The sequence below is a fragment of the Panthera tigris genome, chromosome B2 (assembly GCF_018350195.1).
Source record: "Panthera tigris isolate Pti1 chromosome B2, P.tigris_Pti1_mat1.1, whole genome shotgun sequence".
Classification (NCBI taxonomy): domain Eukaryota; kingdom Metazoa; phylum Chordata; class Mammalia; order Carnivora; family Felidae; genus Panthera; species Panthera tigris.
The window spans coordinates 66,289,020-66,311,400 of NC_056664.1; the positions used below are offsets into that span (position 1 = coordinate 66,289,020).

Below are 22,381 nucleotides of genomic sequence, written 5' to 3' on the forward strand. Positions count from 1 at the left end.
CTTTAGGCCACAGATGTTTAGACTCTAAACAGGAAAGGAAAGGACAATGTGAATGTTAACAAACATTTCCGTTCTTTTGCACATCTATCATTTCTCCAAGTAGGTCAATATACATCTACTGAGACTTTTATGGATGATACTTTCATTGTGATTTCTTTTTAATTTTTAAGTTATTTGCTAATTTTATGGTAAAAATGAAAGAGGAAAAAGATAAGATGTTAAACAATTCTTGTTCTGTGGGAAAAAGATAGATGTTACACAATTATTGTTCTGTAGGTATTAGGCTTAAGCATAGGAGAATTAGTAGGAATCTGAATGAAACTAAAAATATGGAATTTTCTTAATGTACATTAGGTGGAAAGAAATACCAGTCAGTAAACACCCAAAGATGATAAGACACAAAACCTACTTTCAAGGAGCTTACAGTCAGGGAAGACTTCATGTAATAATTGGAAAGAGCACTAGGTTGGGAGTTACATGACGTGGGGCCTCATGCTGTGGTCAAGGGACTGTGGACAAGTTCTTTCAGCTCTGGATCTGTTTTCCTCAGCTCTAAAATAAGGAGTTTGGGTCAGAGGACTTGTAAGCCTCTTCACATCTTTAAAAATTCCATGCTTCAACTAGATGGAGGTGGAGGGCACTGTAAGACTCAGATGGGGACCGTGGGGGAGAGGTGGAACGAGGTGCGGAGCTAGGTGACAGCAGTAGGGTTGGGAGCAAGCACTTGCCTGGAGTGGAGGCCCTGCAGAGAGTAATAGTTAAAGAGAATGTTGGAAGAGTTTGTGGGTCAAGCTATGGAGCATATTGGATATTAAGCTAATGTTTTAGATTTTATTTTATTTTATTTATTTTATTTTATTAAAAAAATTTTTTTTTTCAACGTTTATTTATTTTTGAGACAGAGAGAGACAGAGCATGAACAGGGGAGGGGCAGAGAGAGAGGGAGACACAGAATCTGAAACAGGCTCCAGAATGTCAGTGCAGAGCCTGATGTGGGGTTCGAACCCACGGTCCGTGAGATCATGACCTGAGCTGAAGTCGGACGCCCAACCAACCAAGCCACCCAGGCGCCTCTAGATTTTATTTTGTAGACAGTGGGGGCCTCTAAAAACTTTTATTTTACTTTGAATGTTAATGTTATAAATTTCATATAATATTTCGGAGGACAAAGAAAGCAAAAATCTTATGTGAATGAGTTTCTTATTATAAAAGATATAAAAATTACACTTTTGTTATTTTTCTCTGATTATAAAAGTAACGCATGCCCAATGTAAAAACACCAAAACGTTATTCAGTAGAAAGAATGACATGTTGTCATGATAAACCTCTGAAAAACAACAACAAAAAATGTCATTGATATTTGTTGTCTTGTTGATTTTTGTAGTGTGACATGATTACAGTAGTATTTTAGGAAGATCATAGCATGTGAGGTGATTGAAAGGAGAGGAACTGAAGTCAGGGAGATGCCAGAGGGTTAGTATCATTGCTTAGCAAGTACAGCCTACCTTCTGTGTTAGGTTATAACAGTCTAGTCTGAAGGTAATAGGAGATTGCTTTAGGGGAGCAGCACAAACTAAAGAGGAATTGGTGAATTCAAGAGACACTTTGAAGGAAGATTCATCAGGTTTAGGGACTGATTAGATCGGATTGTGAAAAGGAGAAAGAGAAATTTTAGATGTTATCTATCTATCTATCTATCTATCTATCTCTCTATCTATCTATTTAAAATGAGAGAGAGAGCAAGATAGTGCGAGTGGGGGATGGGGCAGAGAGGGGGGAGAGAGAGAATCTCAAGCAGGCTCTGTGTGGAGCGTGGATCCCACAACCCTGGGATCATGACCTGAGCCGAAATCAAGAGTCGGACACTCAACCTACTGAGCTGCCCAAGTGCCCCAAAGGGTGTTAAATTAATTAAATAAGGAGGTCATTAGACTGATGTGGCTGTATTGCCATGGCTGACTACTTATGCAAACCAAAATCTAAGTCTGTGAATGCCTCAAGGTTACAAAATCAAAATGCTAAGGCTAACCAGTCACAAACAGCCAACTAAGGCTTTAAGTTATAGCCAATCACTAATTTCCTTACTTTGCTTCTGCCTTTTCTCTCTAAAAGTTTCTCCCTGAGCTCCTGTTGGTGGAGCATGCCTAACCAATTGTTGGTCAGCACTGCCCAATTCCAATTGAATTCTGTTCACATAAACTCTTAAGATAATTTTATTTATTTTATTTTACTTTATTTTATTTTAGAGAGAGAGAGGGAGAGGGAGTGGGGTGTAAGCTTGAGCAGGGGAAGGGCAGAAGGAGAGAGAGAGAGAGAGAGAGAGAGAGAGAGAGAATCTCAAGCAGGCTCCGGGCTCAGTGAGGAGCGCAATTTGAGTCTCATCCCATGGCCCTGGGATCATGACCTGAGCTGAAACCAAGAGTCGGACACTCAACTGACTCAGCCACCCAGGTGCCCCAAACTCTTAAAATTTTTAATGTGCTTCAGTTTACCTTTTAACAGAGGTGACCCTGGGATTTTAAGTGTGGGCTCTGGGAGAAATTTGCCCATTACAGGGGAATTTGGGGCTGGAAACTTGGTTTAGGGAAGAGAGATGGGCAGGCTGATCAGAGGGAAATCACTACATTCAGCAGCTAAGCAGGGGAGCCGCCCAAAGCAACAGAGAATGAACAGCCAGGTTTGGAATGAGAGAACCAAGAAAGTACAGGCACAGAGCAGAGCAGAAGGGATTCAGAGAGGGTGGCTACAGCATTAGGTGCTGCAGAAGTCTCCAGGAGAACCAGGCCTGAGAGAGACTCCATAGGCAATTAGCAGAGACAAGGAGCCACCGCTTACTGAGTGCCCTTCCATGCCAGTGACATGGTAGTGGTGGAATCTGGGTGACAGGGGCAATAAAGAGTATAGACAGCTCATTTAAATCTTTTGTTTCTGAGAAGGAGAACATTAATATAGTATGTTGTGGGTACAGCAGCAAAAACACCATATAATTTCATTCCTATTATGGATTAAGGAGACATTTGTAGATCTGTCGAGAACTCTAACCATAACTGTTTCAGTGGGAAATCTTATGAGTCAGAACTGTCGATACCCTCTGCATCCCCAGCCTTTCTTAACATGAACAGTTGGCCTGTTTGGTGTGCCCAGTTATTTGTGTGTGACTGTGAGGTTGAACATGTATAACGTGAAAGGTGCAATACAAAAACCACAGCATTATTTTTTGCCATTTAGTCCTGCTCTTTGGGACACATTCTATCCTATTAGTTGGTTGAAATAAAGGGAAAATCCCACCATTTTTTGAGTTATTTTTTGGTAATAAAAGGTTCATTTTTGGTTATATTTATACACAAAAATGAGTCTATGTCCAATAACTAATATGTCCTGTCCAATAAAATCAAGTGCTATCTTGTCCCAGCTTGGGTCTTCTCTGGTCTGGCTGCTTCTCCCCGAGTCACTAAGCTGCATTCAACTCCTCCACGATTGAAAGAGGTGGAGGGAAGAGAGACAATGGGTAAAAAATTCTTACTTGATATGTAAAGATGAGTTATATGAATTTGCCAATATTTGTCCTACAAAAATGGCAATTTAACATGGCTCGGCATGATACCATTGTCATCTGGCACCAGAACTCTCTGGGCTTGGCAGGTATTTAAAATAAACAACTTCCCTTCATAAAAGTCTTTTGTGGGTTCTTTGGAGCACCCCTACCATTGCTGGGAGGCTTTCCATTCAGTGTCTTTGATGCTTTTAAATTTGTCTCCTCCTCTGGCTGCTCTTCACTTTGTCTTCAGCTCCTAGGCATCTACAGTATACAGTATACCTTCCAGAGGTGCTCCCCCTGTGGGGGCTATTTTTTTTTTTTTTTTATTTGAGAGAGAGAGAGAGAGAGAGAACACGCTGGGGAGTGGAGCAGAGAGAGAAAGAGAGAGAGAGAGAGAGAGAGAGAGAATCTTAAACAGGCTCTATGCTCAGTACGGAGCCTGACGTGGGGCTTGATCCCACAACCATGGGATCATGACCTGAGCTGAAATCAAGAGTCAGAGGTCAACCAACTGAGCCACCCAGGTGCCCCTGGAGGCTATTTTTGATCAGGACTGAAGACAGCCCCATGGTGGCTCTCTCTTTTTTGCATATCTAGTTGAGGGAAAATGGTCACACTTTCTTTGGTTCTTGCAACTAAGTAGGCAACACTTCTTGCAACTCCCAATGCAACACTTTCTATTAGCTTAGCTGTCCGCGTGGCTGGCCAATACCAGTATTTGCTCTAAGGTTGTTCAGGCATGTCAGGTACCTGCCTACTGCCACTGATGTGTGAAAGCACATCAAAAACTTTCTCCTAAAATTCCTTTCTAGTTAATTTCCATCTTGACCCTTTTGGTTAAGTGTTGCAAAACTAGTTTTTTGGAAACCTCCTTTGCAAGTCCTATGTGCTAGACTTGCACCTGTTTGGGACTGTGGATATAGCTGGCATCTATTGTCTTGGGGGACAAAACCAAAACTGAGTCTGAAATAGTTCTATATTTGTTATGTGTGGATTTAGAAAGTTCAGTGCCTTTCTTAACCTTTAAATACAAATTAAATCCAGACACTGGAGATCAGTGCTGAAGCAGACTTTTGGGAAACTTAAACAATCATGTATGAACATAAATGTGCAAACAAAAATCCTTACTTCTGTTTCTGGCATTTCTTTTTACTCTAGAAGCAAGAGTTGCTAGAAGCTTGCCTGCATGTTTATATATATATATATATATATATTTTTTTTTTTTTTTTAATGGTCATATAGTGTGCCATATTCCTTCAAGTTTGTTAAAAATAGAAACTGTCTCAAGAGTTGGATGGCTTCGTGGTTAGACAAGGGAAATTCTGTAACTAGATGTTTTTAGCAATTCACATATCTTTAATTTGCATAGTCATAACATACTTTAAAGGAACTAGTTAAAATAGTGTATTTTCTCTCTTTTCCCTTTCATTTGATTGATATTCATAACATATACCATCACAACAAATTATTGATTTAGGGATAAGGGGAACAAAGAAATGACAGAGATTACTGAGAATACCTCCTGTTTCTTCTTTTCCATTTCTCCTTTAGAATTTGGTTAGAAAGTCTAATGGAGACAGGCTTACGAGAGTGGATGTAAGTGCTTAAGAGTGGGCTTTGTAAGGGAGTGCTTTCTCCAGGGAACAGTGACCATCTGGGGCAAGTGGAACTGAGAAGATGTGGATGAGTCATGTATTCTTGCACCTGGAAAGGTGTTTGCTTAGAAGACATGCTGCTCAAGTGTTTACTCGTTCAGGTCAGCCTCCTTTGGTTGCTGGCAGAGTGAATGAGCACGAACTATATTTGATGAGCTAGAATAAACATGAAAACTCATTTTGAATCAGATTGTTTCTGTGGAGCTGAAGGAAAATTATTTAGTAAATGAAATTGTGCTTCATACACAAGCTCTGTTTTTTTTGTTTTTTGTTTTTTTTTCTTTCTTCTCCATGTTTTCAGTTAAGGTTAGTCAATTTAGTTCAGCTAGAATTAGCATAGAACAATTTTACTTTTTAGACTAACATTCAGCAAACCTTGGCCTACAGGCCAAATCCAGCCCAATGTCTGCTTTTGTAAATAAAGTTTTATTGGAACACAGTCTCATTGTTTACCTGCTACCTCAGTGGACAGTTGAATAGTTGCAACAGGGACCATATGGGCTTGTAAAGCCTAAAATGCTTCCTATCTAGCCCTTTATAGAAAAAGTTTGCACATACCTCTTTTATCCTTATGAAAGTACTCAGCATCAGTGTTTTTATGGTTATTTATGACATAAATTTCTATTAGTTTTAAGTGTTTCAGTATCTTCTACCATTCCTGATTATATGTTTTATAAAAATATTTAATAAAAATAACAACTCATTGTGGAAATTGGTATGACCTGATTGCCTAATGGACAATATGTTGAAAATTACAAAATCCATTTTTCTGCTTTTCAAACCCTTTGGACAGTAAAGTAATTTATTTCTTGATTTGCATTTCACCACTTATAAACACCCTGGGGAAACCTCATCTGCTACAAAGCACCCTGTCAGCACTTAGTTACAAAATGATTTTGTGATTTATTGGAACAATTTAAAATGATAGTGAAAAGAAGCACTTTTTTTTTGCTGCCTTTTTCCTCCCAGGTTTCCATGATGTTGGCTTCTTCCACTTCTTGGCATTTATATTCCTTTCAGACACAAGGCAGAGAGTTAAGGTTACTCTATGGGGCCATTTCACAAATGGCTGAGCCTTGTCAGTGTTGTCTGATTCTTCATAGGAGAAGGTTATTTCAATTTCTGGCAGGAGATACTGTGTGATAATTGAGGCCAATCTAAAGAGCCCCATAAGAACCAGCCTGGGGACAAAATCAATTTGTTCATTTTATACATACATTCATTCAACAAACCTTGAAGGCATGCTGAATAGGTGCTGTGTTCCCCAAAATTTCATAGTCTGTTATAGGAGATGGATATGAAGCAGATAATTGTATTGTGGTAAGTAAAATGATGGAGTTACATACAAGTTATTATGGGAGGGAACCATATCTAACCTAATATGGGGAAAGGTGAAAAGGTCCCTGGAGGAGGCTAAATGCAGTTAAAGAAGTCCAGGACATTTTGTAGGACATTTGGATAGAAATGTCCAGAAAGTGATTTGAGTCTGAATCTCTGGGCTGAGGTATAGGCTAGAGATAAAGATTTAGGTTTCTTTAGTATAGAGATGGCAGTTAAAACCATGAGAGTTGATGAGCTCACTTAAGGGTCTGGAGAATTAGAACAGTATTGGGCTTAGGGTGGGTAGGGCCAACATTTTGGGAGCAGAAAGAGCGGACCACTAAGGAAGGAAGGAAGGAATCAGAAAGATCCTTAAGAGTATCAAGAGAACTCTTGGGTTGGGTTGGCACTTCATGGGGTAAACTATAAAGGATAAAAAATTATCCAGCATGGAGCTGGCCATCAAAGAACTTGCAGGAAGATAAACTACATACCTATTTATGATACACTTTTTACAGGGTAAAAAGGGACAGAAGGAAGGACTAAAGAACATTGAGGCTTAGAGTGCTGAGATTGCTTTTAGATTGGGGATTCAGGGAATATTTGAACTATGTCTTGGAAAATGAGTAGAGATGGAAGTATGTGTGGGTCTAGCATAGGAGAGACTAAGAGACAAAGCACAATGCATGAAACTGCAGGACACTGTCAGTCTTGCATTATTGCTCTTTACTATGTGTATCTCCATCTCTCGATTGACACTCCTATGCTGAGGACTGTAATTTGTCTTTACATAGCCTCACGTAGTATTTTTCATGTGGTACTCACTTAGTGTTTGCGATATATTTAACTTGATAGAGACATCATCTTTGTTATAAAATTACTTATTCTGTAGACTCACCTGCTGACCTTAGTAATAAAGCAAAAATTAAAGACTAGAATTCTTAAAAAAATTTTTTTTTTAATTTGAGAGAGAGAGAGAGACGTAGAGAGAGAGAACACGAGTCGGGGAGAGGGGCAGAGGGAGAGAGAGAGAGCATCTCAAGCAGGCTCCATGCTCAGCACAGAGCCGGATGAGGGGCTTGATCCCATGACACTGGGATCGTGACCTTGGCCCAAATGAGGAGTCAGATGCTCAACCAACTGAGCCATGCAGGCACCCCTAAGGACTAGATTTCTTATGTTTATAAGTAAAATAGGCAATACAGGTAGATCACCTTCTTGATTTGATTTTTGAGGATGAGAAATTAGAATTTATAACTGAACTAAATACATGTATTTTATAACATTCCTATATAGGGCATGAAAACAATTTAAGATACAAGCCACAAATCTGTAGATTATTAAGACTTTGATCAACACAATTTCTTTGGGATCTACTTTATTTATTATTATGTTTTTAAGTAAATGAAAATTTGTTTTTTCCTTTTATTTTTATTTATTATTATTTTTTAAATTTAAATTCTAGTTAGTTAACATACAGGACAATACTGGTTTTAGTAGCAGAATTCAGTGATTCATCACTTACTTATAACACCAAATGCTTATCGTAGTAAGTGCCCTTCTTAGCACCCATCACCCATCTACCCTATCTCCTACCTACCTCCCTCTGTCAACCCTCAGCTTGTTCTCTATCATTAAGAGTCTCTTATGGTTTGTTTCCCTTTCTTCTCTTTCCCACTTTCCCATATGTTCATCTGTTTTGTTTCTTAAATTCTTAAATTCTTAAATTAAATATGAGTGAAATCATATGGTATTTTTCTCTGACTGACTTATTTTCCTTAGCATAATACACTCTAACTCGATCTACATTGTTGCAAATGGCAAGATTTCATTGTTTTTGATGGCTAAGTAATAGTCCATTGTGCGTGCATATATATATATGCACATACATATATACACATACATACACACATATATATATACCAGATCTTCTTTATCCATTCTTTAGTTGGTGGACACTTGGGCTCTTTTGGTAGTTTGGCTGTTGTTGATAATGCTGCAGTAAACATCAGGGTGCATGTACCCCTTTGAATCTGTATTTTTTTAATCCTTTGGGTAAATACCTAGTACTGCAATTGCTAGATCATAGGGTAGTTCTATTTTTGATTTTTTGAGAAACCTCTATTCTGTTTTCCAGAGTGGCTGCACCAGTTTGCATTCCCATCAACAGTGCAAGAGTGTTCCCCTTTCTCTGCATTTTTGCCAGCATCTGTTGTTTCCTGAGTTATTAATTTTAGCCATTCTGAGAGGTGTGAGGTGGTATCTCACTGTGCTTTTGACTTGTATTTTCCTACGATGAGTGATGTTGAGCATCTTTTCATGTGTCTGTTGGCCATCTGGATGTCTTTTTTGGAAAAGTGTTTATTCATGTCTTCTGCCCATTTCTTCACTGGATTATTTGTTTTTTGGGTGTTGAGTTTGATAAGTTCTTTATAGATTTTGGATACTAACCCTTTATCTGATATGTCATTTGCAAATATCTTCTCCCATTCTGTTGGTTGCCTTTTAGTTTTGTTGATTGTTTCCTTCACTGTGCAGAAGCTTTTTATCTGGATGAGGTCCCAATAATTCATGTTTGCTTTTGTTCTCTTGCCTCTGGCGAAGTTGGCTGCCTGTCCTCATCTAGGATTTTGATGGTTTCCTGTGTCACATATACGTCTTTCATCCATTTTGAATTTATTTTTGTGTATGATGTAAGAAAGTGGTCCAGTTTCATTCTTCTGCATGTCGCCATCCCGTTTTCCCAGCACCATTTGTTGGAGACTGTCTTTTTTTCCGTTGGGTGTCATTTCCTGCTTTGTCAAAGATTAGGGATCTACTTTAAGTGATATCATCAAAACCAAGTTTCAGACAGTTATTTTGTTAGCATATAAGTAGTTACATTTGTTTTATACTTTGCAATGAACTCTATCCATCTTTTAGGATTAAGAAACAACTTGGTGTACGGTTGCTTGATTAACCAAGGATGATTTTTAAAAAACTAGTATTTTGTAGCTGCATCTGTGTATTTGCTTTGATAAACATAGGGAATCAGATTTAGAATTCAATTTTTTTTAAGTTTATTTATTTTGAGAGAGATAGTGTGCGGGCCCTTGTATATGAGTGGGGAAGGGGCAGAAAGAGAGAATCCCAAGCAGGCCCCACGTTCAGCATGGAGCCCTATGTGGGGCTTGATCTCATAACTGTGAGATCATGACCTGAGCCAAAATCAACAGTTGTATGCTTAACTGACTGAGTTACTCAGGCAACCCTAGAATACAAATTTTATTTTTGGAACTCCTTAGCTATTTTGAAGAGGTTCTATTTAGTGTGTTACTCATAGATTTAGAGTGTACAGAAATATGGGGAATTAGAAACAATGATATAATAATAGGCCACATGTTTTCTTGTTGATCTTGGAAAAGGAAATAATTAACAATATTTGTTAAAATAGGGTAGAATGCAGTGTTTTAGGAGTTGGATTAGAAAATAATTCAAGGAATTTGAAAGGTAGAAGATGTTGGCCCATGATGATTTTGTATTTTTGATTATGTGTAAATACTTGAATTATGTGTAACTTTATACATTGATTTTTTTTTGAGAGTTATATTCAGAACAAATCTGAAGTCATAGTTTGACATGTGTTATTCTTGTTTCATAAATTCCTAAACTATCTAATTTAGTGTTCATTTTACAAATGATGGAAGTCAAATTAAGCAATTTGTTCAAATGCAGTGAAATATAGATAGGTCATTTTTTTAAAAATATTTTTTTGTAATGTTTATTTATTTATTTTTTGAGGGGAGTAGCAGAGAGAGAGGGAGACACAAAATCCACAGCAGGCTCCAGGCTCTGAGCTTTCAGCTCAGTCGCACAGAGCCTGATGTGTGACTCAAATCCACAGACCATGAGATCATGACCTGAGCCGAGTTTGGATGCTTAACCGACTGAGCCACCCAGGTGCCCCGAAACAGGCCATCTTTTTATGATAGTAAATTGACAAGAAAAAATCAAGAAATCTCATAGGCTTCATGTTGTGGATGACTAAAAATAAACTTCCAGAAAATAAAATAAACTGTTTTGCTCATTAAATTATTATAAATACAGTTAAAAATAATTTTCTGAATCTTTTTAATACAGGTAAGTAAGCAAGCAAAATAAGTAAATAAGAACTCACATGTTTTCTTGTCTTTTTTTTTCTTCCTCCCAATAGGACCAGACATATTATCAATCATTTCAGGTTTCAGAATATGGTAAGAGTTCTTCGGTTTATTTTGAAGGAAAAAAATATTTGTTACTTTTCACAGAGATAAGAGAAATTTCTAAGAGATATGTTATTTAAAGTAAAAATCATAGTGAAAGTAAAATCCTGGCGTTTCTTACAGACCTAACGTATTTTTTTTTCTTTTTTAAAAGATATAAAAGGTCGTTGTAAAGAAAAAATTGTAGGAAACAGATCACCTATAGTCTCATTATATGGTCTCTCATGCATAATTTTTCTTTTTTGTACTTGGTTGTGATCTTAACATATTTAAAGATTTGTGATTTTTAAAAACATAACATTAGTTATTTCCCATATTTTTCATTTGGTCAGCTTTGGTAAAGACAATCTGTTTAATTGGTAAATCTGTTTTGCCAATTGGTAAGACTGTTTAATTTGAGTAAATACTCTTCTTACAGCTGTCATGTTTATATCACAGTCATGCACAGATAAAAACAGTGTGGCCCAACTATTTTGTTGGTGGTTGGAGGGGAAGGAAAGATGAGCATGAAAGTATAGGATCTCACTATTAGTTATAACTTGAATGGCTATTTTGAGGTTACACATGAGCTTTTTCATTTGATTTGTGTCACTTTTTGACATTGTGTCTCATTCAGGGAATAGAAATTCTGGAAAGTAGTTTGTTTACACTTTTGTGGCTCAGGCTCCACATATCTTATATAGCACTGTCACTTCCTAAGTCTCATGATCCCCTAGAACAGGGGTCAACAAATTTTTTTTTCTAGAAAGGGCCAGATATTGGGGCGCCTGAATGGCTCAATCGGACAAGTGTCCAACTTCAACTCAGGTCAGAGCCTCACAGTACGTGAGTTCAAGCCCTGCATTGGGCTCTCTGCTGTCAGCGCACAGCCTACTTCGGATTCTCTGTCTCCCTCTCTCTCTGCCCCTCCCCTGCTAATGCTTTCTCTCTCAAAAATAAATAAAACTTAAAAAAAAAAGAAGGGCCAAATAGTAATAGGTTTTGTGGGCCATAGCTCTCTGTCATAACTATTCAACTTTGCTATTGTAGCAGGAAGCAACCATAACAATATGTGAGTGAATGTGGCTGTGATCTAGAGAAATTTTATTTATAGACACAGAAATTAAATTTTCCTATAATTTTCACGTCATAAAATATTTGTCTTTTGATTTTTTCCAACAAATTAAAAATGTAAAAACTATTCTTAGCTCATGCTGGTTATCATTTACTGCCCCCTAATCTGTAACTGTGTTGTTCACTTTGGGGGTCACTTACCACATGTAGCTATTGAGTGCTTGAAGTGTGGCTAGTCCAAGTGGAGATGTGCTCTAAGTGGGTAAAAGACCAAATTTTGAAGACTTAGTACAAAAAGAAGAAAGGAAAAGAGCTCATTAATAATAACTTTTTATATCGAGTACATGTTGAAATGATAATATTTTCGGCATGTGGCATTAAATAAAATGTTACAAAAATTAACTTAACCTGCTTCTTTTTACTTCTTAAATGTGGCTACTAGAAATTTAAAATTATACGTGGCTCACATTTTATTTATTTTGGAGAGCCCTGACCTAAAAGAATAAATCAGAGGTGGCCAAGGTTTTTATAGACTATTTTTTAACTTTATTTTTTATTTTTAAAAAATGTTTATTTATTTTGAGAGAGAGAGAGAGAGGAAGCAGGCGAAGGGCAGAGAAAGAGGGAAAGAGAGAATCCCGAGCAGGCTCTGCACTGTCAGCACAGAGCCCAACGTGGGGCTCAAACCCAAGAGCTGTGAGATCATGACCTAAGCCTGTATCAAAAGTCTGAGGCGTAAGTAACTGAGCTACCCAGGCGCCCCTAGGCTATTTTCATTTCACATAGAGGTGGTGCTGGGTGGTTATATGTTGTTGAATTGGATATGATAGAGGTGGGGAATTGATTGCCAACCTATGATGTTTGAGGAGGGGACATCAGAATTCTTTATTCTAAGGAAATTCCACTTCTGAGAGGATCGTGTGGCTCTTTTGGCTTTCCTGGCCTTTTTTGGCTTTCTTGACAGACTAAGGGCCTTTGGCCTGGTTTGGAGCTGGAGGTCTGATCTATATTGTTGATGCATTGGTCTCCTTGATACTTTTCTTATATTAATTGAATGGTGGGATGCTTTGTAATGAGACTGATCTATTTCTTCTTCATAGCTAGTGAAGTTAGAGAAAAACATTTCTATTAGACTGGAAGGGTACAAAATTTTTTTTACTCTGATGGTATGCTTTATATCAAATAGTGTTCGTATTTGTAAAATATCTCATATCTTGATTATATAAAGCTGACCAAAGTGGAGGTTTTTAGCTTTGGGATTGCCAAAAGGAATCACTGTCACACAGGAAGCATCATTACTTTGTAGCTATATCTTAGTGATTAACTTAGAAATTCTACTACATAACTTTCTCTTCATAGCAATTCATTACATTAGATTGTCACAAGATTTGCCTTTGATTGCCTCAAAAAATAAAGATTCTGCATGGCTGCATATGTAGCACACGTAGAGGGAGAGTCTTGAGGCCCCAAGATGTGCTTTTAGTAACCAAGTTGGAGAATGGTCCTAGGGAAGGGGCTGCGGTAGAAGCACATGTGATGTGCAAGTATTTTAATACACCGTAAGGCAGCACTGATGGGTGATGGTTGAATGAATGCCTGGTCTCCCAGCATTCAGAGCCTTAGCATCTAGGGTTCTGGATACAATTTAGATTCTATTGATGAGAAGCTTCCACTGACACAAGCGTCCTCACCAACTGGCCCCCACTGTCACTGTCCATCACCAGCCTTGTAAGGGTGAACTGCAGTGCTTTTCATCTGTGTTAATGTGTGTTTGGATTCTAAGGAATCTAGGTTCAAAGAGTACGGATTGTTGACTCCTTTAGAACTATTTAGTCTTTATTTTGTTAAGCTAAAAATGATAGTAAAATAGATTAAGATATTTATCCTTGCTTCTCTTTTCCAGTATTACCAAAATTTGAAGTTACTTTGCAGACACCATTATACTGTTCTTTGAATTCTAAGAGCTTAAATGGTACTGTCACAGCAAAGTAAGTATCATTTTTTTTTTATGGATAATGCTCTTATAAAACTGTCTGACAGAGAGCTCATTATATACTCCAGAGTGTTAGCACAATGTTCTGCTTATTAAAATACCCCAATGGGCAGGAAACAAATATCTGTATTAAATAATTAAGCATGGAACATGTCTGCACAGTTCTTTGCACCCATCTGTCTGCTTCCAAGCTGATCCAGTCCTAAAATATTTCCCATGAACAACTGTCTTTCTCAGATGAGTCAGGGGATCTATATTATAGATTGTTCCAGATTAAAAAAGAAAGTTGTATCTTTATTCTTAATTCAGCTGACATAGAGGATAGAGGCTACTTACCTCTTCTTTTAAAAAAATTTTTTTTTTAATGTTTATTTATTTTTGAAGGACAGAGACAGAGCACAATCAGGGAAGGAGCAGAGAGAGAGAGGGAGACACAGAACACGAAACAGGCTCCAAGCTCTGAGCTGTCAGCACAGAGCCTGATGCAGGGCTCAAACCCTGTGAGACTGAGATTATGACCTGAGCCAAAGTCAGATGCTCAACTGACTGAGCCACCCAGGCCCTCCTACTTACTTCTTTTTTTTTTTTTTTTCTTTTTTGATAGAGAGAGAGAGAGGGTGCAAGTGAGCCAGGGGCAGAGAGAGAGAGGGAGACAGGGAGACAGAGAAGTGGGACTCACCCAAAGTGGGGCTCAAGCTCACCTGATGTGGACTCAAACTCATGAACAGTGAGATCATGCATGACCTGAGCCCAAGTCACATGCATAACAACTGAGCCATCTAGGCGCCCTACCTCTTCTTAAATCCTAATTTTTTTTTTTTCTATCAACAATGGAGGTTGAATCATGGGGGAGGGATTTGGTTGTCTTATTGCAGTTAGCAAATGAGTAAATAGTTCACACTCCTCATCATTTCAGCAGATGTACACAGAGAGATTCCAACCCCCCCCCCCCCCCCCCCCCCCCCCCCCCCCCGCCATATGACAGATGTATCATGGCGCTCATGATTTTGATCCGGTGGCTCGGACAGATCGCATTTCGTTTTACTAAGGCAAAAAGCATCCTCAGAGTCCCAGACTAGTGGTTCTCAAAAAGTGTGGGCTGGGCTTATTCTAGGACTGACCTTCTGTAGCTCTCACTTTTGATGGGTCAGTAGCTGTGCTTTGGTTTCTGAAATGTATTTAGTTTCAGACTTTATTTGTAATATCTCATAGACACTAGACTCCCTCTTACTGCTTGCTCATCACCATATTCCTCTCTTGGTGAGGATTTGTGACAGTGGCAATGATGGGCGTGAGTCTCCTGTGGAAGCAGCCCACAGACAAAACATTCTGAGGACCTCTGCTTCAGATTTTATTTGTCAAAAAAAACCATGTGAAAACCATGCAACACACAAAGGCAAAAATGTGTCTACAATTTATATACAACTTAGTTTTCTGCCTGTGTTCAACTAAGAGGTGGCTTGCAATATGAATTTGGGTACCATGGATGGACTTATGGTTTAGAAAATACATAAATGCCTGCATTTTACATAATTATTATCCTGCCCTTGATCTTAGCTAAAGGCTAAGGATTCTGTCTGGGTTTTATTTTGAGTTTCTTGACTAGTGTTTATAAAACAGTGAGTACAAATCTACACAGACCATCAGGGTCCTTGCGGATTAGGTTGAGTATGGATGCCTTCTTTGCTTCTGTTTCTGGTTTTCCAAGGGCTGTGCCAGGGATTCACTACAATCAGTTAGAACAGTGATTCTTAAACTCTGCTAACTCTTCAGAAAGTTTTATATATAATTTTAGGGAGTGTGGGTCTCTTGACACCCTCCTCCCCGCTAGTGTAGTAAGAACCCTTACAGGAGCATCTCTTTACTTGCTAGAGGGGATGCTGCTGATTCATGAATCGCTTAATAAAACCAATTAGATTAAAAAAAAAAAAGAACCCTTGTAGTTTTATCCTGATTCTTGTTTGTTAAGCCTCTTTGAAATACTAATGCCTGAGAACAGCATGACCATAGTGATGGCCCCTAGTATTTCTTTAGCATTCACCACATTGTACTCACATCATTTTCGTTAGTATGCGTATCAGCCAAGGTTCGACCGGAAAAGTAGAGCCAGTAGAAGATATATATTAAGAGATTGTTGCAAGGAATTGGCTTACATAATTGTGGGAGGCTGGCTTACATTCACATTGAGGATATACTGTATATCTTTGCAACAGATTAAGGAAATCTTTTGACCAGCTGAGTCTTTTATCAGTCTATAAAAATTGGCATAGGCCTATTCTATAAATACTGTGTCCCAGAAAAGATGGAAATGATGATGGGGATGATGATCCTATGAGCAGATGCTAAACAGTTTGGGCTTTCTTTTGCTAGTAGCCATCTGTCCCATCGAGGCATAGTTAATGTAAAGAGCATTGCTGGAAATTTCCCAGAGAAGGTTAACAGTCTTTTTTTTTTTTCTTTTGAAATCTTTAATTGATATGAATAAAAATCTGCATTTGTTTATTAGCTTTGATGTGAACATCTGCTCACTATTCCCACCTCATTAAAATAAATAATGGACTCTTTTCTGCTAACCACAGAAAGTTCTAGAGGACTGTAAAGAAAATAACATAGCACACATCTAGTTATTTCTGCATATTCTGCAGACAGTAAAATTAAAAAAACATTCTTTAATCTAAAGTTTATTTAAATGTATTTATTATTTGATGAATTGAGACATTTGTATCCTGGAAATGACATGGAAAAAAAAGTGGGAGAAAAATTGATAGGCTCAATTTTTTATGTATCATTTTGTAAATCTTTTGTCCTATGGCTGTTTAAAAAAAATCCTTGTTTTGTTAATGATACGGTCCTAGAATATGTGTGATTTGCTTTTTTAAATGTTGCCAAACTATTATTTTCTGAATCATTAGTTTATTCCAAATGCTTCCAGATTTATTTAGGACAATAACTGTCAGTATCCTTGTTTCCCAATTATTATGATTAACTTAGGGTGTAGAAAGCTAAATCTGCTTGACATTTAAACAACAAAAAAAAAAATTTGTGTCTGAGAATACCTTAAATTATGTCTGGATTTTCAAGCCCCCTGTACGATCATGTGATATAACTCTTTTACAGTATTATGTCCCGGTATCCTAGTTATTCATTTATTTAGTCTTTAACAAGGCACAAAGCGATACTAAGTTTGAGGACTCTCTTTTGAATGAATGAATTGGTGCTGAAGTTGCTGAGCAGGATTTCCACTAACTTTACTGTCTTCATTTGGGTGATACATTTGAAAATGGATTTATTTTATTCTCCTTAATTTGGAATGTGCTATATTTTACCATTGGCTTTTGAGTTGAGTTGATCCAGATGAGGGGCTGTTTCCATGTTCAACTAATGGATTCAGGAAACAGGAGTTTACTGTTAGATTTATAGAGTGCAAAGCAAAATTGACTTCCGTGTTTGGCCGAGCATTTATTACACAATAGAGATGGAAGGAACCCAGGAAACACATTTTAAAAAAGGCTTTCTGGCAGTAAAATGGTTTACCAAAGACTGCCTCTCTGTTTCACATGAAGAGATTTCCCATCATGAGAGGAATAAAATTAATACATGGAACGTAAAGCAGCAGAGATGAGAGTTGATTCAAGAAGATAATTTTGGTACTATGGGTAAAGAAAATGACTCTTCTTTTACATTTTTCTGCAAAAATTCAAGTTTTGATAGCCATGAGCATATTTTGGTGCTCCAGTATGTTCGGTCTAGTAAACCCTCCTGGTTAATATCGGAACGTGCAACAATGGGCCTTGGGCGATTGAAATTTCAACTAACATTTAAAAATGTTCAAAAGCTGCGACGTGTCCTGGGCACACAGTTAATGGGCCAGTTCAGACTTCTAGGAATAAAACATTTTCGTGATTCAAAAAAGATCTTTGGACAGGAAACTGTCACTTGCAGTTATGATTAGATTTTCTGGAGTCTCTAAAATGGTTAGAGGTAAAGTATGTATTATGAACGGTTTTGAAGTATTGTAGTTAAAAGTCTTCTCATTTTGGAGACTTAGTTTCAAGGTTCACTATTTATTAAGGATATTCCAAGCTATGTTTACTTTTAAAAATTTGCAGTGAGAGTATCTTTAAAAATATAATTCTTTTAAGTTGCATTGCCAGTGTATGCTGTTGAAAGTAATATTTTCATGTGCTATTTTGAGAATATCAAGTTGAAAATGTAGAAAAAACCATTTATTATTTTTCAGGTATACATACGGGAAGCCAGTGAAAGGAGATGTAACACTTACATTTTTACCTTTATCCTTTTGGGGCAGGAAGAAAAATATTACGAAAAATTTTAAGGTAACTTCTGCAGAGATCTTATAACTTCAAATGGGGAAACACAATAAGTGATAATTTTTATAGAAATAAGATTTAATACTGAATTAAGAAAAAATTGAATGTAATAAAATCAAGAGTTTTCTAGCATTGGACAAATGAGAATTTACCCTTTTATAGTGATTAAAATGGAACCAGAACTATCAAATTTTTGTGACTTAGTTTGAGTTTTATTTCTAAAATTTGAATTGCTAAAGTGAAGAGTAAAATTGAATTATTTTAAACAAAACAGATAAATGGATCTGCAAACTTCTCTTTTAATGATGAAGAAATGAAGAAAGTAATGGATTTTTCAGAAGGGTTTTCTGAATACATGTATCTGTCTTCCCCTGGGCCGGTGGAAATTTTAGCCACAGTGACAGAATCACTTACAGGTTTGTAGACTTTGAAGCGAAGGTAAAGTTATTTACAAGGTGCTCTTCTCTCTTCTTATTATAACTAGCACATTCATTTGGGGTCCTTTGTAAAGATGCTACTTAATGCTGAATGTGTCATGACTATTAATTAATGTCTCTTGCAGAATGTTTTCATAAGGAAGGGGAACTTATTTTCTATGACAGTCTATCTTTCAACCACATGTAATAGGTATTTGTAATTTTCTCCACTTCTGCTCTTTCTTTTCAACCTGAAAACTACATAAACTATTCAGCTGACTAACCATCTTCTGTTTTGTTTTGTTTTTTCTTAATCATTTAACATCTTCTGAGCTCTTGTCTGCTCATGAGCAATTTTCTCTCTCAGTAATAAAATAAGAGTTAATTACTTGGATCTTTCTGTTGCTATCAACAGCTTTCACCAAACTCCAAAAGAGCAAAAGGTGATTCAGTCAAGGCCTTCATTTTTAGTGTACATGTTGTGGGTGGGCATAGCAGTAATGGCGCTCAGGAGGGGTCCATGGAGGATGTAATAGAACTGTATAGTTCTCTTCATGGCCAAGCCAGTATGGGAATGAGGCTTCTGTGCCCTGATACCTTAGCTTCTTGGAGAAGTAGCTTAGATAGAGAAATTTGATGCATAGAAGCTGTTCGTGAAGTGTAACATTTACTTTCTAAATGGTGCAATTTCCAAAACAGGTATCTCAAGAAATGCAAGCTCTAATGTATTTTTCAAGCAACATGATTACATCATTGAGTTTTTTGATTATGCTACTGTCTTGAAGCCATCTCTGAACTTTACAGCCACTGTAAGTTGGCATGTTTATTAACGATCTAAAGCAGTAAGTTCAGTTTAATGAAATAGAATGGCAGATAATATTTTCAGTGCTTTTCAAAAAAATTAAGCCCAAAGTAGATAAATTACTTTTCCCCTTTAGATATGTGAAATATATAGAATTGCTCCCAAATGAACTTTGTCTAAGTTTTCTAAAAAAGTAGTTTCCAACAGAAGTGTTTTCCTCAAAAAAATTTTAATAAGCAATTTAAGTTAGATTTGGATTGCTACATCAAAGCTTTTATAAATTACTAGAAAGAATTAGATGTTAGTAAAAATATTTCAATTTCAGTTTGATTTTCATAATGACTAATTTTAGTTCTAGCAAAGATGTTGCATTAAAAATTATTAAATCTACTTATTATTATTATTATTATTATTATTTAACACTTATTAGGTGAATTTTGGCAATGTGCAAGGCAGGTTGCTGGGTGGGGCTTACAGAATTAAGAAGAACCCAGTCCCTACCCTGGATTCACAGTTTTTGTGATGGTGACAAATAATGATTTAAGGCAGGATAATGTCAATGTCATGAATACATTTCTGTAGTGATTTAAATAATTTTTTTAATGTTTATTTTTTGAGAGAGAGAGAGAGACAGACAGACAGAGAGACAGAGCACAAGTGGGGGAGGGGCAGAGAGAGAGGGAGACACAGAATCCGAAGTAGGCTCCAGGCTCCGAGCTGTCAGCACAGAGCCTGATGCGGGACTTGAACTCATGAACCATAAGATCATGACCTGGCCAAAGTCAGATGCTTAACCAACTGAGCCACTCAGGTGTCCCCATTTCTGTAGTGATTTAAAGCAGGGGCTGGCAAACTTCTTCTGCAAAGGGCTAGATAGTAAATATTTTTTAGCTTTGTGGGACATATTATCTCTGTGACAGATACTAACCCTGCCATTGTAGCATGAAAGCAGCCGTAACTACTTTGTAACCAAATGAGGGTGGCTGTGTCTAATAAAACTTTATTTACAAAAAGACTGGATTTGGCCTCCCTGCCCACCATAGTTTGCTGATCTCTGGTTTAAAGAAAGAAGCTCTCTCTTCTTGTTGAATGGATCAAGAGAAGTTTTAGATAATTCCTGATTTCAATGATCATATAATTTAGTTTGAAAAGGTAAGAAAAAACCCCTTGAGGCTGCAAATGGTAACTTCCCAATGAATAGAGTGAAACATTGAGAGTTTGGGGAGGAAGAGTTGTCCTTGGGATAGGGATGAGGGTCATTAAAGGATGCTTTATGGAAGGGGAAGATGTAAGCTATTTGTTAAAAGATCAGTAGGATTTTATTTTATTTTTAAAATATTTTTTAAGTATTTATTTTGTTTTTGAGAGAGAGAGAGAGACAGATTGTGAGCAGGGGAAGGACAGAGAGAGAGGGAATCTGAAGCAGGCTCCTGGCTCTGAGCTGTCAGCACAGAGCCTGATGCAGGGCTCAAACTCACAAACTGTGAGATCATGACCTGAGCTGAAGTCAGATGCTTAACTGAGACACCCAGGCACCCCAAAAGATCAGTAGGATTTTAAATGTTTGGTGTAGGGGTGGGAGATGGAGAGCGAGATGAACTGAGACACAGGTGAGAGCCTTGCTTCTCAAGTTCAGGTGCCTTCCCCCGGATCAGTTCAATTGTAGCAGGGAGTTTGTGTCCTGGAGTGGTGAGAGTGAAAACAGGGGGTGAAGTGGGGGGAGTTGTAGAGGATCCTAAATGGCACATGCATGTTTTTGAACTTTATGCTTTAGTCAGTGAAGAGCCTAGGTGCCTTATGAATGTTGGAGGGGTGTGGTGAGAGCAGTATTCCAGGGAGACCGATCAGGCTATGTGCGGGAGGATGGCTGTAGCCCAGGAGTGAGGTGTTGAGTAGCCTCAAGGGGATGGATGTGCAAGTGGAGAGGATGCAAGAGAGAAGTATAAGACTCGGTGTTTATTGGATTTGGGAGGTGGGAAGAGGGAGGGGGAAATCCAGAGATGTTAAGTCGGCAGAATTGTGGTATTAGCAAAAATAGAAGAGGCAAGATGGTTGCTCAGTTATAGATGTGCTGAATTTGGGGTGACAGGGATATACAAGTAGAAATTTCCTGCAAGTGGAACTTGGAGGTTTTGAGTATGAGCTCCAGAGCAAGGTGAGGAAAGCAGTAAGAGGGATGAGGTCTTTGAGAAAAAGAGAAGCACAGATAACTGGTAATTTGACCTTGACAAATTCCCCAATTTAGGGAAAGGAGGGAGGAACCCAAAAGGACACTGTGAGGATGCAGAAAGGGGGCTTTGGAACAAAGAAGGCAGTTGTGGAACCATGGAAGGCAAGAGAAGCAATAATATCAAGAAGGGAATGGTCAGTAGTGTTGGATGCTATCTAGAGAGAGTGCTTCATCTGGAGGTTAGGGTACTGCCAACAGTTTTTGAGAGTTCAGTTTCATGGGAGTAGCACAGATGGGAACTAGATTCAACTGAACTTCAATTCTTTATTTTTCTTGTTACCCGTTTTTAAACTGTTGTGTTTTGACAATTAGGTGAAGGTAACCCGTGCTGATGGCAATCGACTGACTTTTGAAGAAAGAAGAAATAATGTAGTTATAACAGTGACACAGAAAAACTCTTCCGAGTACTGGAGCAGATGGGGCAGCAGGAACCAGGAACTAGAAGCTGTCCAGATCATAAATTATACTGTCCCTCAAAATGGAATCTTTAAAATTGAATTCCCAATCCTGGATGATTCCAATGAGCTACAGTTGGAGGTGCCATCTGTTTCTCATCATTATGTTACTGCAACAACATCATTAAAATTGTAATCTCGTGGTAGGCACTCAACCTATTAGAAGTCAAAGTGCACAGGAAGTAGGAAGTAGACACATGTTTCTATTTTAAAAAATGGGGGAGTGTTAAAAGTAATAACAGTGGGTGAGGGGTAGATGAAATGCTTCCTTATAAATTCATTCTGAAGAGCACAGTAAAATATAGCAATCTGAAGGTATGATGAAGAAGCTCCCCAAATTCCAGCCT

General features: G+C 37.8%; 1 protein-coding gene across 5 annotated transcripts in view; it reads left to right on the plus strand.

Annotated features, from left to right (window-relative positions):
- Nucleotides 1-22,381, plus strand: part of CD109 (CD109 molecule) — a 184,414-nt gene that overhangs the window by 88,894 nt on the left and 73,139 nt on the right. For all 5 annotated transcript variants that reach the window (XM_042986670.1, XM_042986668.1, XM_042986669.1 and 2 more), the window contains 6 exons: nucleotides 10,706-10,745; nucleotides 13,711-13,795; nucleotides 18,041-18,137; nucleotides 18,406-18,547; nucleotides 19,247-19,356; nucleotides 21,892-22,116. In XM_042986670.1, coding sequence (XP_042842604.1) covers nucleotides 10,706-10,745; nucleotides 13,711-13,795; nucleotides 18,041-18,137; nucleotides 18,406-18,547; nucleotides 19,247-19,356; nucleotides 21,892-22,116 — 699 coding nt within the window. The remainder of the gene's footprint in view (nucleotides 1-10,705; nucleotides 10,746-13,710; nucleotides 13,796-18,040; nucleotides 18,138-18,405; nucleotides 18,548-19,246; nucleotides 19,357-21,891; nucleotides 22,117-22,381) is intronic.